General features: G+C 39.8%; 1 protein-coding gene across 2 annotated transcripts in view; it reads left to right on the top strand.

Annotated features, from left to right (window-relative positions):
- BCAS3 (BCAS3 microtubule associated cell migration factor) overlaps nt 1–18567 on the top strand; it is a 2220355-nt gene that overhangs the window by 445007 nt on the left and 1756781 nt on the right. For both annotated transcript variants that reach the window (XM_053707348.1, XM_053707349.1), the window contains exon 8: nt 15913–16020. In XM_053707348.1, the coding sequence (XP_053563323.1) occupies nt 15913–16020 (108 nt within the window). The remainder of the gene's footprint in view (nt 1–15912; nt 16021–18567) is intronic.

Genomic DNA, 18567 nt, shown 5'->3' with positions numbered 1-18567 from the left:
CAAAGTGAAATTACATGAAAGTATTCTTCAGTGGGCATAAAGTTCCAAATGGTCTATCAAACCTCTGACATTGACCCCAAGTCAAGTCAACTCAGCCAAACAAACAATGAATCAATCATACCTTCCATTCACACCCTATTTACAAAACCCACATTCCTTACCAATTGTTTATTAAAAACAAATTGATTTAAAATATAACTATATATAAATAATCTCCTCAATACAGTAACATAACAATTAACATACCCAACGAAACCCGTGGTGTTAGTCCAAACTCACCCCAAAACCTTTTTCTTTCTTCCAAAATATGGCCGTAATCAACATAATATATATATATATATATATATATATATATATATATATATACACACACACACACACACACACACAGAGAAGTGCACTCACAGGAACGAACAACTGTCACAATACCATTGTTAGCTTGTTATATGGCAATTGGCTAGCAATGGTATTGAGCTGGTTGTTCGTTCCTGTGAGTGTGTTTCTCTGTGTGTGTGTGTATATATATATATATATATATTTTTTTTTTTTTCTTTTTTCTGGACACAGCAAAGGCAACCTGCTTAACCGGTCTTTTCGCTCTAAGGAACCCTATGCCCCCAGAGCTACCAAACGGCTCTCCCACCCCACGGTAGGCTCTGTAATATTAGCCAAATGGCCATAATTACTCTGTGCAAGAGGGAGGCGGACTAGCACCCCCCGTTAAAGACTGGCCTGACTTTGTCAGCCCAGGCCCGCCAACCCGCAGTATATTCTGTAAACCCTCCTGAATGTTTAAAATAAACAGCCGCAGGCCAAATTAATTGAAATGAGCCCCATCCTCCCTATAAAATTCTCCATTACCAACATCCTCCAAATCGGGATATTTTATAACAGCTCCATTAACTCTTCTTATAAAGGCTCCAGTTTGTAAACTTTTTATCTGCTCCTATCAAGCCCAACCGGGTCCCATGCAGACCTCCAGTGTAACCTTGAAAGTATCATACCAAATTAAACACATATTGGGGAACAATTGACTTAATCTAGCTAAATCAGTCTTTATTTTTCTTACAAACTCTCTTTGTGGCATAAAGCCAAGGTCATTGCCTTCCGCATGTACTACTAACATATCTGGATGGTTTCATCTCTTGCAATAGTAAAAATCAAATCTAACACATGGACCCATCAGAGGCCACAAACTCCAAACCACATCACTTCAAAAACTTTCCTAGAGAAACCCAACTGGAGGCCATCCTTTTTCTGCGCTGCCGTCTTCCTTGCCCAATATATAAAAGAATGACCTACCAACCAGATCGTCTGAAAACCTATGAAATAAACAAAAAACAAAGCACACTAAGCTTCAAATAGCTAACTGAGGCCTAATATACAAACAATAACTGTTTGATCCCCCACCTACTAATAGGCTTCAATACACTCTCACCCAAACCTAGAGAAGCCTCCTCCATAACTGTACCTATTCTAAATAAATGAGACCCAAACTCAGCCAACACCAAACCTAAATTACACAATGCCTTACTTAGTACAGACCGAAACTGGACTGAAACTCAACAAAATCCTCAAATCTTCCTTAAAGGGACAGTCAACACCGGAATTTTTGTTGTTTTAAAAGATAGATAATCCCTTAATTACCAATTCCCCAGTTTTGCATAACCAACACAATTATAATTATACATGTTTTACCTCTGTAATAACCTTGTATCTAAGCCTCAGCAGACTGCCCCCTTATTTCAGTTCTTTTGACAGACTTGCAGTTTAGCCAATCAGAGCTGTCTCCATGGTAAATTCACGTGCATGAGCTCAATGTTATCTATATGAAACACGTGAGCTAATGCCCTCTAGTGATGAAAATGCATTTAGATTAGAGGCGGCCTTCAAGGTCTAAGAAATTAGCATATGAACCTCCTAGGTTTAGCTTTCAACTAAGAATACCAAGAGAACAAAGCAAAATTGGTGATAAAAGTAAATTGGAAAGTTGTTTAAAATTACATGCCCTATTTGAAAAACGAAAGTTTTTTTTTTGTACATTGACTGTCCCTTTAAGCTTCTTAGTGAGCCTAACAAAATGATGAGGCTGACTAACACCAGCCGTAGCCTACGAAAGCCTTCTGCAAAAAACCTTACCCATGGGCAGTATTCTACATCAAAAATTAAATTTACCCAACAGTGATTGTAAATCCTTTAAACTCTGAATTATCCCTACAAGGTCGGCCACTTATCTTCCGGGAACCTCAAAAACTTCCGTAACCCGATAAAAACGTCCCTCATCTTTAGACATATATGTGACCTAGCTGGACTTACAAACAAAAATCATCAAGATAGTGGATGACTGATTTGTAACCCGATTAAACGCACACTACCCACTCCAAAAAGGTGTTAAAACACTCGAATAGCGATATTGAGCACCCCATGGGGAGACAATGATCTACGTAAAAGGATCCGTCAAAGAAACACCCCAGTAAGTGATGTGACACTGGATAAACAGGCATTAGCCAAAAAGCCGCCTCATTATCTACCTTTGCTAACAGCGCTGAGTCACCCGCATCTCTCACCAAATCAAGGGCCTTATCGAACGACGCATACTTGACCAATACTAATTCCTCAGAGCTGCCTTTTGGATAAGAAAAATGATGTATCAATCTGTATTTTCCAGGCTCCCGTTTAGGGACAACCCACAGAGGGGATAATTTTAAATTCAACAAGAGAGGCTCCAAAAATGGGCCAGCCATGCTACCGAAAGCAATTTCTTTCTTGCTTGTCGCTCATGACCTCAGGCCAAACCCATGTTGATTTTAAATTTTGACCCAATATTGTATAACCACAACTTGATGGAATAATGAAACTAAAACTGAAACCATGTAACAGCAACGCAGCCTTTTCCCTACATCCCTTCCTTTTAACGCAACGGCTTAACCAGTGAGCCATCTTGCTTACCCTCACCGGAGACGCCCCCTTTTTCAGCAAGGTCCTGCTTAATCCCTGATTTACCCCTTCTAAAACATTTTGCATAGGGGTGGATCCCCCACACCCTGAACATTCGTGCCTGAATTTACAGGAATTTCCCCACTAACAGGTTCCTTCATTGAACGCAAAACAGAAACTTTTTTTTTAACGCCTGCCGACAAACTACTCACTGACTGTCTGCTTGCACCGAAACGAAAGGGCTGTGAGGCCCTCAACGGCGTCATGATCTTTAAATAAAGCCCCATATCTCGGTCGTCCCATTTCATTTCGGGTTTAACCGCTAACCTCTGACGAAAATGCTTGTCGTCGGACCACCAAGCCCACCCCCCCCAAGATAGCAAAAAAGAGGGGGCCCCTTGGTCAGAAAATTTTTCAGCCATGATACTGGCGTAGATAACAAAAGCCTGAAACCAATTTGAGAACTTTTTGGGCAGCTTTCTGTAGCGCTTCTTACACTCCTCTTCCTCCTTTTTAGAGGATTTTTTTTTTAGAATCCTCAAGATTTTCAAATGACTGATCCAAGGGTAGTAATGAAAAAAGCTCAATAAACTCTCTTCTACAAATCTTTTCCAATACCTCACCTGAAATATGCAATCCCAAAGGACCTATGGAACAGGGACAAGATCTAGCCATGGCCGTATCCGCTGTCATGCCGTGCCACTCTAGCCGTTGCTAGGGGCACAGCGTCTCCTTCCCTGCTCATTGCCAGGGGCTGTGTCAGTTCCAGATGCGTGCATCACTGACGTCATCGCTGCATGCTCCTCTCTCTCAGATGTCAGTCGGATTCCTCTGGTGCGAATCCTGCACCTATGTAAGTCGCTCAATAGCAATCTATCACTGCCCAAGTATAGGTGTTACTTTGTGTGCTCCTGGGTGTGATAGATCGTTATTACTGTATTGCCTTTATGTGTTTAAACCCTGCTTGTCTGACTACTCTGCCTGTTTAACCCCTAAATTGCTGGATTGATATACTGCTGCTGAACTCTGCCTGTCTGACTACTCTGTCGGTTTAACCTCTAAATTGCTGGATTGATATACTGCTGCTGAACCCTGCCTGTCTGACTACTCTGCCTGTTTAACCCCTGTTTTTCTGGATTGCCTCTTTGTTGCTGAACTCTGCCTGTCTGACCATTCTAGTGATTTGCCTTGGACTGCTCTGCCATTGCCGCTGGGGACTGTCTTGCCTGTGGTGAGTGCCGCCCTCCTCATCTTACTAACTTTCTCGGCTCTGGGATATTCCCTATCATTCCTACTCAACGCCGGGATAACAAGACTACTTAATGCAGCCTTTAGGAGGAGTCTGCATGAACGCATCAAATATGAACTCACTTATCGTGATATTCCTTCTTCTTTGGATGACTTCATAATGCTTTGTATCAGTCTGGACTCTCACTTTCAGAAGAGACAAGCCAAGAGAGACAGAACAAGGAGGGTCCTTCCCTCCCGTCCTCCTATTCATCTGTTTTCGGCAGTATCCTCTACCCCCTCAGCAGCTCCAGTTACCTCAGTGGAGCAACCCATGGATCTCTCCTCCTTCAAACCTTCAGAGTCTGAAAGACAGAGAAGAAGGAAATTGAGACTATGCTTTTATTGTGGGTCCAACACCCAACACCCACCAACTAAAGGACTGTGACATTCAGCCGGGAAAAGCCAATACTTAGGGGATAACACAGGGGTACCTCTAAGCATGATCTCTACTAAATCCCCTCACTCCTCTTGGATCCTGGTACCTGTTACCCTTACCTTCCTTCAGAATACTGTCCACACTTAAGCCTTCATTGATTCAGGGGCAGCTGGAAACTTCCTGGATCACTGTTTCATGATTCAAGCTGGTTTGCCTCTTTTGCAGAAAACACTGTCTAAAGATAACTACTATGGATGGCACCCCCCATTGTTCAGGGTTGATCCATTTTGAGTTAGTACCCCTAACCCTGACTGTGGGAGTCCTTCATACCGAACAGCTGCAGTTCGAGGTAATTCATTCCCCAGCACAGCCTGTCATCTTTGGTCTTCCTTGGCTTCAGGTACATAATCCACAGTTTGACTGGGCTGAAGGACAACTGGCCTCCTTGGGGTACCTCCTGTTTCCACTCCTGCCTTGCTAAAGTCACTAATTCTGCTCCGAATCCCCATAGCCAGTATACAGACTTCTCTGAACCTTTCTTCAGTATATGCAGACTTTGCAGATGTATTTGAGAAAAAAAGCAGCCGACGTGCTGCCACTCCACCGTCCTTATGACTGCAAGATCGACCTCTTTCCCGGAGCCCCACTTCCTAAAGGGAGGACTTGACCACTCTCCGAAGCTGAAACCAAATCCATGTTGGAGTACATCCAAGAGAACCTAGCCAAAGGTTTAATTCGCCCTTCCTCCTCTCCTGCTGGGGAAGTCTTCTCTTTCTTCAGTAAGAAGGATGATGGGCTCAGACCCTGCTTCGACTACAGGGCCTTGAACAACATAACTCAAGAATCGCTATCCCATTCCATTGATCACCAAACTGTATGACTCGATCCAGGATGCTCGCTATTTCGCCAAGTTGGACTTACGTGGGGCATACAATCTGATTCGTATCTTTCCAGTCCACGAATGGAAGACCGCCTTCAACACAAGATCCTGGCATTACGAATACATTGTAATGCCCTTTGGGCTGTGTAATGCCCCTGCAGTCTTCCAGGCATTTGTCAACAATGTCTTCTGTGACCTCCTCAACCGAACTATCATCGTCTATCTGGATGACATCCTTGTTTTCTCTTTCACTTTGGAAGAGCATCGCAAACACATGAGACAAGTTGTTCTACGTCTCAGAGACAATTCTTTGGTAGCCAAGCTAGAAAAGTGTGAGTTTGATCAAGTTCAGATCCAATTCCTTGGTTATGTCACCTCAAAAACGGTTTTGCCATTGATCCTGCTAAACTCACCGCAGTTCTAGAATGGCCTCAACCTACTTCTTTAAAGGAATTACAGAGGTTCTTGAGGTTTTCCAATTATTACCGCAAGTTTATAAAAAACTTTTCACAAACAGTCGCTCCTCTCACTGAACTGACAAAACGGAACAAAGACTGTAAACATTGGCCTCCTGAAGCCCTAAATGCCTTCTCTTGTCTGAAAAATGTTTTCTGTTCTGCTCCTGTGCTCCGCCATCCTGATCCTGACCGTTGCTAGGGGCGTCTTCTTCCCTGCTCGTTGCCAGGGGCTGTGTCAGGTCTGGATGTGTGCGGCGCTGACATCATTGCAGCATGCTCCTCTCTCTCAGATGCCGGTCCAAATTCCCCTGGCATGAATCCTGCACCTATGTAAGTCGCTCAATAGTGATCTATCACTGCCCAAGTATAGGTGTTACTTTGTGTGCTCCTGGGTGTTATAGTTCGTTACTGCTGTATTGCCTTTTTGTGTTTGAATCCTGTCTGTCTGACTATTCTGCCTGTTATACCCCTGAATTGCTGGATTGATATACTGCTGCTGAACTCTGCCTGTCTGACTACTCTGCCTGTTTAAACCCTGTTGTTCTGGATTACCTCTTTGTTGCCGAACCCTGCCTGTCTGACCATTCTAGTGGTGTGCCCTTGGACTGCTTTACTGTTGCCAAACCCTGCCTGCCTAACCATTCTAGTGGTTTGCCCTTGACCTGCTTTACTGTTGCCAAATCCTGCCTGTCTGAGCATTCTAGTGATTTGCCTTGGACTGCTCTGCCATTGCCAATGGGGACTGTCCTGCCTTTGGTGAGTTCTGCCCTCCTCATCTTACTAACTTTCTCTGCTCTGGGATATTCCCTATCATTCCGACTCAACGCCGGGATAACAAGACTACTGGCTGAGTTCGGTCTGATAGAGGAGTATCCCACGAGCATTACATCCACCACTTGCAACTCAGGACCCCCTACTGCTTTCTTTGCATCCATTGACACCCCTTCCCCTGAACCAAACACCTGTGCTCCACTATTCACAATACTTGGGCCTATTCTTTTTTCTTTAACCTGACTCCGAACTGCAACCAAATTAAATCCCGAACCTACTAATGAGCCCCCAACAGGAACCAAAACATTCGCTACAGATGGAACAACAGGCTACGCCACAGATTTCTCAAATCTGGCCAGCAAATCCTTCAGACTAGCTACCAAAGAACCCGGTACAGAATCCCCCACATTCTCACTCACACTCAAACTGCAAATATTCCCCTCCCCCAACAAACCAAGCATTATCTCACCTGACAAGTTGGCATCCTCCTGAACACTGCGGGAAGCCGTAGTGTCACTGAATGACTGAACTTCCACGCCGTGAGGACCGCCTTCTCGCAGGTCCGTTACAGGTCTTCCCATCCTTTTCTGATCGCCGAAGCTCTCTCCTCCAACCACTTCCCACTGCTGGGGTGGCTGCGGATGATTCTGTAAAAAAGAATTTTGTGAAAGCCCCCCTCTTGGAGGAAGAAAACCCTTTCCTCCTCTGCTGTAACACTGACTGGGAACCCCAGCCGTAATTACTCTTCTACCCCTCTTAGGCTCTGAATTAGTCCTGTCCAAAAACCCACCCTCCCCAGCTGCAAATCTCTTGGACAGCTTATCTTTCTTATTCCCTACAGCAACACTTGATCAAATCAGCCGTCCCACCCTCACACCCTCCCTACTTGACCAACTGGCCATATGGGCCGTAAACAAACCAGCTCCTCTCCCCTTAAGGCCTGAACATGAATGCTTGGCCGTGCTCACCTGATCCCATGAGGACAAAGGTGAGGACGCTACCCCTCGTCCTGACCCAAACTGATGCTCTCTGTCCATGGATCCACCAGGCTGAAAGAAGGCTCTTCAAGGCTGTCACCTTCTTCCATCACATTCATTAGACCTGCCCAACTGACAGGCCATCCAACACTCTCCTGAGCCCTTGCAGAAAACAAACTGAAAGATGAGACACCCCTTCCCCTTCTTCCCACCCCTTTTCTTTAATGTAATTGGCAAGAGTCCATGAGCTAGTAATGTATGGGATATACAATCCTACCAGGAGGGGCAAAGTTTCCCAAACCTCAAAATGCCTGTAAATACACCCCTCACCACATACACAATTCAGTTTTACAAACTTTGCCTCCTATGGAGGTGGTGAAGTAAGTTTGTGCTTAGATTTCTACGTTGATATGCGCTTCTCAGCATATTGAAGCCCATTTCCTCTCAGAGTACAGTGAATGTCAGAGGGATGTGAAGGGAGTATCACCTATTGAATGCAATGGTTTTCCTCACGGGGGATCTATTTCATAGGTTCTGTATCGGTCGTAGAGATTCATCTCCTACCTCCCTTTTCAGATCGACGATATACTCTCATATTCCATTACCTCTACTGATAACCATTTCACCACTGGTTTGGCTATCTGCTATATGTGGATGGGTGTCTTTTGGTAAGTATGTTTTCATTACTTAAGACACTCTCAGATATGGTTTGGCACTTTATGTATTTATATAAAGTTCTAAATATATGTATTGTACTTATATTTGCCATGATTCAGGTTTTCAGTATATTTCCTTTTGCAGACTGTCAGTTTCATATCTCGGAAATGCTTTTTTATGAAAATGTATTTCTTACCTGGGGTATAGTAAGTTTGTGCTTGATTGTCTTCTGTGATATGTGCTTCTAAGCATTTTGAAGCCCAATTCCTCTCAGAGTACACTGTTTGTAAGAGGGATGTGAAGAGAGTATCACCTATTGATTCTATGGTTTTCCTCACGTTAAATCTTTTCAAAGGTTCTCTGTTATCGGTCGTAGAGGTTCATCTCCTACCTCCCTTTTCAGATCGACGATATACTCTCATATTCCATTACCTCTACTGATACTGTTTCAGTACTGGTTTGGCTATCTGCTATATGTGGATGGGTGCCTTTCGGTAAGTATGTTTTCATTACTTAAGACACTCTCAGCTATGGTTTGACACTTTATGTATTAATATAAAGTTTTAAATATATGTTTTGTACTTATATTTGCCATGAGTCAGGTTTATGTATATTTCCTTTTGCAGACTATCATTTTCAAAATTGGGAAACATATTTAGGAAGTTCAGTGAGCCACTGACAAGCAACCTTGGTACAATTTTTAAGCTAGTTTGAGCACTTATATACTTCTGTCTTATTATAAAGATACCCAATTCTATCCAAGTTATTTTTCTAAATATAATTCCTCCATCTCACTCTAAAGAGCCACTGACTAGTAACCACACGATAATTTCAAGATAATCCACGTTGAAAGACTCTGCAATAGGGGACTGCCTGAAGTTATTCAGAAAACAATATCCCATACAAGATTATATATCATCTTATCTAACTGTAGAACTTTAGAAACTATACAAAGAATCTATAAGCCAATATTGAATTTTATAAGAAGTGCAGTGAATTCAACCATTATATTTGAACTCCAACCTACTATATGTAATATAGCCATAACAAATAGCGGAACCCATGATCAGAGATTTCCCTATATATCTCTAGTGAGCCATTGACAAGCAACTACCCTATATTCATGGGTCAGCCTGATCGTTTATACATTCCAGCTATATTTAGGTGACTATCTAAACACTGACAGGAGATTCTTAAAACCTCATCTAAATGAGCCACAAATTAGTGACTATTCTAATGTGTTAATATTTAAAGTTAAAATATTTCTCACAAGTGTTTATTTTTAGTGATTCACACCAATATACCTTATACCAAAGTATTCAATAATTTTGATAATTTGGGGTTTCCACATCAATACGATTGACATTCAAATTATAACACCTAGGCCACATAGTGGCAGTTGAATTTCTGATTTTACCTGTATGTGATATCCAGTCACACCAAGCAAGATAATATCTAACCTGGAAATAATAAGATGTGATCTTTATATGTCAATATAACTAGATACTATTGCTAACCCATTATTGATAAATTCAATACACAGCATCAAGATATTGTATCCATCTAATACCTGAATGATATTTGATACATTACTCAATCAATTTTGTTTAAATGAGCCACTGACTAGTGACCGTTCTAGAAATCTAGATTCATACAGTTGAATCCAATATCCTTATACTATCTGATGCTAGACTTAGTTTATCATGTGTATATATAGACACATCTACTATTGATATCCTCATTATTTGCTATTCCAATACTTCATTAAGTCACTATCTCAAATACACTTGTGATTTGGAGAGCTAACTATCTTCCCTGTATATCTGGGGAAGATTTCTATATTGATTTTACAGACCAATATACGAGAGTACAACTATCATCTGCACTTATTACAGTGCCTACCCATTATTGAGGCTGTGAGTTTTGTCCCACAGTTCAAGATATTCATTGAATAATTACACATATTGTTCTTAGGGTACAATTCTTTTGTAATTTTAACTGTGTGTTGTAGTGTGTGTTCTTTATTTTAATTAAACCAATAAAGGTTATATTTTAAAATTTATCACCTCAACACTCCTTCAGACCTTGATGTAATACATTGACATATAGGGAGAGTTAAGTGCTATCTACATGCATTCTTTTTTCTTCAACCTCTGAGTTGAATTAACTAGTCATATTTAGGAAGTTATTTTTTCTTTCCTGGGGTATAATCTTTTTCTTCAAATTGACTGCTTTTTCATTAATTTTCACGGGCAAAATTAGGCTTGCGAGGTTGCAAAATGCTTATATTTATTGCGTCATTCTTGGCGCGAGAATTTTTATGGAGCAAAGGTACGTTCCGTGACACAAATCCGTCATTTCCGGCGTCTTTGTTGACGCCAGGTTTCACTGCACAAGGTTGCGTCTGCAATGATGAGAGTTGCGTCATTTCCCGATGTTGTTAGCGCCAACATTTTTTATTTTGCGTTGCGCTTCAAACTTGGTGCCAAATAATTTAATTATTTAAGCCCCACTTCCTATATGCCTCTTGCCATTTTTTTTGCTCAGGGGGCTATGCTGTTTGCATTTTTTTCCGCATTCCTGAAACTGCCATATAAGGAAATTGATCATTTTGCTTTATATGTTGTTTTTTTCTCTTGCATTTGCAAGATGTCTTAATCTGATCCTGTCTCAGAAACCACTGTTGGAACCCTGCTACCTGATAACAGTTCTACCAAAGCTAAGTGTATCTGTCGTAAATTAGCGGAGATTATATCTCCAGCTGTAGTATGTAACAGTTGTCATGATAAGTTTTTACATGCAGAGAATGTATCCATCAGTACTAGTACAATGCCTGTTGTTCCTTCAACATCTAATGTACATGATATCCCTGTGAATATTAAAGATTTTATTGCTGGTGTGATTCAGAAGGCTTTGTCTGCTATTCCGGCTTCTAATAAACATAAAAGTCTTTTAAAACTACTCATAAGGTTGATGAAATTTAAAATGACCGACAACATACTGAATTATCCTCCTCTGATGAAGATCTATCTGGTTCAGAAGATCCTACCTCAGATATTGACACTGACAAATCTACTTATCTCTTTAAGATGGAGTTTCTTGTTAAATGAGGTGTTGATTTCTTTGGATATTGAGGAAACTAGTCCTCTTGATACTAAAACTAGTAAACGTTTAAATTCTGTTTATAAACCTCCTGTGGTTACTCCAGGGGTTTTTCCAGTTCCTGATGCTATTTCTGATATGATTTCAAAGGAATGGAATAGGCCTGGTACTTCTTTTTTTTCTTCTTCTAGTTTTAAAAAGTTGTATCCTTTGCCAGCAGTTAGATTGGAGCTCTTGCCAAACGTACTACTATTCCTATGGAAGACAGTACTTCTTTTAATGATCCTTTAGATAGGAAACTTGAATCTTATCTAAGGAAAGCTTATTTTTTTTCTGGCTACATTCTTAGGCCTGCTATATCCATGGCTGATGTTGCAGCTGCATCAACTTTTTGGTTGGAAAGCAAAGCGCAACAGGAAACAGATCCTGATTTGTTTAGCATTGTTCGCTTGCTTCAACATGCTAATCATTTTATCTGTGATGCTATTTTTGATATCATCAATATTGAGGTTAAATCTATGTCTTTAGCTTGTTTAGCTTGTTTAGCTAAAAGAGCTTTGTTGCAACCTTTTAAGAAACCAAATACAGCCCCCAAGTCCGCATGAAGCTGCGTCCCTCATTCCAGCTCAGCTGGTGGGGAGCAGATTAAAATTTTTCAAAACTTTGGGCAGATTCTAAATCAATGGATTCAGAGTATTGTCTCTCAAGGGTATTGAATAGGTTTCAGAGTAAGACCTCCAGTGAGAAGATTTTTTCTCTCAAATCCAGTGAAGGCTCAGGCTTTTCTGAAGTGTGTTTCAGATCTAGAGCTTTCAGGGGTAATCATACCAGTTCCGTTTCAGGAACAGGGTCTGGGGTTTTATTCAAATCTATTCATTGTCCCAAAAAAAGAAAATTCATTCAGGCCAGTTCTGGATCTGAAAATATTGAATCGTTTTATAAGAGTGCCAACTTTCAAAATTGTGTCTATAAGGACTATTATGCCTTTTGTTCAGCAAGGTCATTATATGTCCATGATAGACTTACAGGATTCATATCTTCATATTCCGATACATTCAGACCACTATTGGTTTCTGAGATTCTCTTTTCTAGACAAGCATTACCAATTTGTCTCTCTTCCATTTGGCCTAGCGACAGCTCCAAGATTTTTTTCAAAGGTTCTCTGTGCCCTACTCTCTTTAATTAGAGAATAGGGTATTGCCAAAAAAGTTCTTGATTCCTCAGACAAGGGCCGCCATTTTAGGTTTCAGATAGATTCAGTGTCCATGACTCTGTCTCTAACAGACAAGAGACGAATAAAATTGGTTTCAGCTTGTCGAAACCTTCAGTCTCAATCATTCCCTTCAGTGGCTATGTGCATGGAAGTTTTAGGTCTCATGACTGCAACATCTGACGTAATGCCCTTTGCTCATTTTTATATGAGACCTCTTCAGCTTTGTATGCTGAATCAATGGTGTATGGATTATACAAGGATGTCATAATTAATATCCTTAAATCAAAAAGTTCGACTCTCTCTAACTTGGTGGTTAGATCACCATCATATAATTCAAGGGGCCTATTTTGTTAGTCCAACCTGGACTGTGATCACAACAGATGCAAGTCTTTCAGGTTGGGGAGCTGTCTGGTGATCTCTGACAGCACAAGGAGTTTGGAAATCTCAAGAGGCGAGGTTACCAATCAATATTTTAGAACTCCGTGCTATTTTCAGGGCTCTTCGGGTTTGGCATTTGTTGAAGAGAGAACCATTCATTTGTTTTCAGACAGACAAAATAACAACAGTGGCATATGTCAATCATCAGGGTGGGACTCACAGTCCCCTAGCTATGAAAGAAGTATCTTGGATACTTTCTTGGGTGGAATCCAGCTCTTGTCTAATTTCTGTGGGACATATCCCAGGTGTAGACAATTGGGAAGCGTATTATCTCAGCCATCAGACTTTACATCCGGGGGAGTGGTCTCTCCATCCAGATGTGTTTTTTCAGATTGTTCAGATGTGGGGTCTTCCAGAAATAGATCTGATGGTTTCTAACTTCCCAGGTACTTTTCCAGGTCCAGGGATACTCAGGCGGAGTCGGTGGATGCATTAGCAGTTACTTAATTTTACCAACCTGCTTATATCTTCCCGCCTCTAGTTCTTCTTCCAAGAGTGATTTCCAAGATCACCATGGAACAATCATTTGTGTTTCTGGTAGCACAAGCATGGCCTCACAGGTTCTGGTATGCGGATCTTGTCCGGATGTCCAGTTGCCAACCTTGGCCACTTCCTTTAAGACCAGACGTTCTGTCTCAAGAACCGTTTTTTCATCAGGATCTCAAATCGTTAAAATTGAAGTTATGGAAATTGAACGCTTAGTGCTTAGTCATAGAGGTTTCTCTGACTCAGTGATTAATACTATGCTACAGGCTCGTAAATCTGTTTCTAGGAAGCTTTATTATCGAGTTTGGAAGACGTATATTTCATGGTGTTCTTCTCATAACTTCTCCTGGCATTCTTTTAGAATTCCTAGAATTTTACAGTTCCTTCAGGATGGTTTGGATAAAGGTTTGTCTGCAAGTTCCTTGAAGGGACAAATCTCTGCGCTTTCTGTTTTATTTCACAGAAAGATTGCTAAGCCTCCTGAAATTCACTGTTTTGTGCAGGCTTTGGTCCGTATCAAGCCTGTCATTAAATCAATCTCTCCTCCTTGGAGTCTTAATTTGTTTTTGAAGGCTTTACAGGCTCCTCCTTTTGAGCCTATGCACTCTTTGGATATTAAACTACTTTCTTGGAAAGTGTTGTTCCTTTTGGCCATCTCTTCTGCTAGAAGAGATTGTGAATTATCTGCTCTTTCTTGTGAGTTTCCTTTTCTGATTTTCCATCAGGATAAGGCAGTTTTGCGGACTTCATTTAAATTTTTACTTAAAGTTGTGAATTCTTACAACATTAATAGGGAAATTGTTTTTCCCTCTTTGTGTCCTAATCCTAAGAATTCTTTGGAGAGATCATTACATTCTCTGGATGTTGTAAGAGCTTTGAAATATTATGTTGAAGCTACTAAAGATTTCAGGAAGACTTCTAGTCTATTTGTTGTCCTTTCTGGTCCTAGGAAAGGTCAGAAAGCTTCTGCTATTTCCTTGGCATCCTGGTTAAAGTTTTTGATTCATCAGGCTTATTTGGAGTCGGGTTAGGCCCCGCCTCAGAGAATCACAGCTTATTCTACTTGATCAGTTTCCATGTTGTGGGCTTTTAAGAATGAAGCTTCAGTTGATCAGATTTGCAAAGCAGCAACTTGGTCTTCTTTGCATACATTTACTAAATTCTACCGTTTTGATGTATTGCCTCTTCGGAAGCAGTTTTTGGTAGAAAGTTTCTTCAGGCAGCTGTTTCAGTTTAATTCCTCTGCTTATGTTTTAAGTTTTTTCTTTTCAATTATGAGAAAAACTTATTTTTTTGGTTGTGGATTTAATTTTTTCAGCGGAAAATCGCTGTTTTTATTTTTATCCCTCCCTCTCTAGTGACTCTTCTGTGGAGTACTACATCTTGGGTATTAATATCCCATACGTCACTAGCTCATAGACTCTTGCCAATTACATGAAAGAAAACAATTTATGTAAGAACTTACCTGATAAATTAATTTATTTCATATTGGCAAGAGTCCATGAGACCCACCCTTTTTATGTGGTTATGTTTTTTTGTATAAATCACAATTATATTTCCAGTTCCTTTTTTTTATGCTTTTTACTCCTTTTTCTATCACCCCACTACTTGGCTATTCGTTAAACTGAATTGTGGGTGTGGTGAGGGGTGTATTTTTAGGCATTTTGAGGTTTGGGAAACTTTTCCCCTACTGGTAGGATTGTATATCCCATTCGTCACTAGCTCATGGACTCTTGCCAATATGAAAGAAATGAATTTATCAGGTAAGTTCTTAGATAAATTATGTTGTTTTTTTAATGTACCCAAACAAGTTATATGTCACGTGCACTTCCAGAGTTTATCATTTGTTTAAAGATGGCCAGAAAGATAGGATAGAGCCTTAGCAAATATTAAAGGAAAAGAAAGCTAAATGGTTGTAGTCATCTGTGCCAATGTGTACTAGTTTGATTTGCATTTTCTTGGGTAACATAGAGCATCAATATAACACAAAAATGAATATTTGTATCCATTCACAAAACATATTAATTTGTATATTTTCTACATTCCATAAATACAAAATAGCTTCATGAAACCACATGATGGGTGTTCATTTAAACAGGAATTAAAATATATATGTATACATTTAGAATGTTTCTTCTAAAGTTATATATAAGGAAATCTGAATTGCAGCAATACATTTGTATTTCTCTGAATTATATCTGTTTTTTAATTCTATCCGTGCTGTATCTCTTAAATAGATATTTAGGGAAGTACATGTATCTTGTGTTATGTGCTTTACATTATTGTTTAAGGAATTGCTACATTTAATGTGTTTATTTTTCTTTTAGAACAAGTCAACCGTACTGTTGTGTAGATTTGTACTCTCTGCGAACAGGGGAGATGGTGAAGTCTATACAGTTTAAAACCCCCATCTATGATCTTCATTGCAATGCAAGGTACAGTCTATTATTATATTGAAAAAAATATATATTTTTGGAATGATAAAGTGATAAAACTGGATTGTTATGGTTTATCTGCCATATAACTGAATATGAGCTTTATTCATTTACATTGATGTGATTGGGTTTTAGGAAATATGTTATTTTGTAATTGTTTCCATTGCTCTAGCTATGTAGAATAAGCAATAACAATTATTAGTAAGAATAATAAAGATAAGTAGAAGAATAATTTAAGTCCTTATTGAAAAGATTCCTTGTTTCTTTGCGAAGCGATATTCTAATAACATATGTTGGTCAGTATAGTGTTGCATAAAAAGTATTTTTTAACTCCATGACCGGTTTTCTCTCTTATAGTCTAATGTTGTTCCTGTCCCTTTTTCTGTACCTGTTTTTTTTTTTTTCCTTTCGAAATTTTTCTCTCTCTATGGGCCCAAATCTGTAGCGTTCTGTTAGTACTACCTTCTGGAAAGGCACATTTTCTACCTCTCTAAGGGACATACCTTACATTTCTGTATATGAATGAAAGACGCATACATTTTAATATAGTTCTTAATAAAATAAGCAGATTGAAAATTATATTGTAAGTGTAAAGTTAAAATCATAACTAAAATACATATTAATATAGTACGCATTAAAATTCCTATCAAATTAATCAGCATAATTCAAATAAAAAATGTTGTAGTAGAATTCTTTATATGCAGGAAAAATATATATTTCATATGCACAGTAAAAATTGTCTTGAAACCTCAAAGAGTTAGCTGAACAGGGGCATTTCCTGTGTCTAAAGTTCTCCCACAGGTGTAATCATATTTACTAAGTGTTTTAATCCTGCAGTTCTACAGTTGTATCTTGCCAAATATAAGCTGGCAAGTTTGCCTACAAATTCACACTGCATTTATTACACGTATTTAAATTATTACAAATGGCATGTATGCTAACTACAAGTGAATATAAAGTTAAAAATACACTAAAAACACCACCGTTCTATTTGCATTTCCCTCTCCCCTGCAATAATTTCCATTCCAGAGAGCTTCACTACTTTATATAGTAGGCAGATCACCAGTTATTGGGACTTCCAGGTTCAGCACTTTTTTTTTTTTAATCTGGGCCTATGTCTTTTTCTTCATAAATGGAAAGAGTCCACAGCTGCATTCATTACTTTTTTTTTGTATCTCGCTTCTATCAATTTATCTTTCTGTTTTTTTTTTTATCTCCCCCTCAATCCTTTTTCCATATTCTTTGACTCACTTTGCTATCAATCTGACTGTCAACTCATTCTTACCTTCCAGCTGTCTCTCAATCATTATAACCTTATATGATTGCTACTCAAAGCATTACTTGATTCACACAGCCATATTTTGCTGCATATTTTCCTTTTTTCCCTTCTAAGGGCTCGGTTTCATTGAGCCCTAATTAGGTTTGCGTGCATTTGAAAACTGATAATTATGCTGTCGGAAGCAATATCGTTCACCGACTGCTTCCAATGGCCCGTTATACCTCAATTTTGGCAACCGGACTCTGGCTGCCGAAAACATTTTCGTGTCCCATACAAAGTCACAGAAGCCGCTAATCTATAAATAATACCAGGTTTCCAATGACAGCGCAAACCATTAATACACTGTCAGAGTCTGTCGATACATTGAGAAAGCTCAACTAGGTGTAAAATAGGAAAAGGAGCTTTTTGAGATCTATTTCCCATTGAAATCTAACCCAAAAATAAACCCGACTCCTCAAAACCCCTCTATCCGCAATCCCCCACATTGCAACTAATAATAAATGTATTAACCACTAAACCGACAAGCCCCCACACCGCAACTAACAATATAAGCTATTAACCTCAAAACTGCCAACCCCCCACATCGCAACTAACAATAAAATGTTTTGACCTCTAAACTGCCACCCCCCCACAACGCAAAGTACCTATTTAAACTATTGACCCCTAATCCATCATCCCCAACAATGCAAAGTACCTATTTAACCTATTAACTCCTAAACCACCATTCACCCACAACGCAAAGTATTAATCTAATCACTAAGCCCCCTAACCTAACACCCCCTAAGTTAACCCCCATTACATAAAATAAAAGACTATTAAACTAATAGATGAATTAAACTACCAAAATTAGGGGGCGTGTCCGGGCAGCGGCCATGAATGGTCACAATATCTGAAGCTCCTGCAATGATACCAGTTAATCCGCCAATTACTGCTGCAACACTGGACTTTTACTGACTAAGCTTCAAGATACTTAACATATCCTACTTTGTGTATCCTACAGTCCTATAACCCCGGTGTATTAATGACCGCAGAGCCCAGATCTGGACCTTTGAGGCCTATGGTGGCGGCCTAACACGAGGCCTCAGAACCTCCCCAGCAACCTGGCTGGGTATAACAGTCACTGACGACTGTTCACTTTTACTGTACAGTTGGACTGACCAATGACATTCAATACAATGCTATTGCAACTATAAGATGGAGCATTCGAATTTTACATTGCTAGAGACACTGGACTATGCATTATGCAGTCAATTTGCTAGAGACACTGG

The sequence above is a fragment of the Bombina bombina genome, chromosome 3, assembly GCF_027579735.1.
Source record: "Bombina bombina isolate aBomBom1 chromosome 3, aBomBom1.pri, whole genome shotgun sequence".
NCBI lineage: Eukaryota > Metazoa > Chordata > Amphibia > Anura > Bombinatoridae > Bombina > Bombina bombina.
The sequence above is the reverse complement of the archived record's forward strand: the minus strand, read 5'-3'. Positions and strand labels throughout refer to the sequence as shown.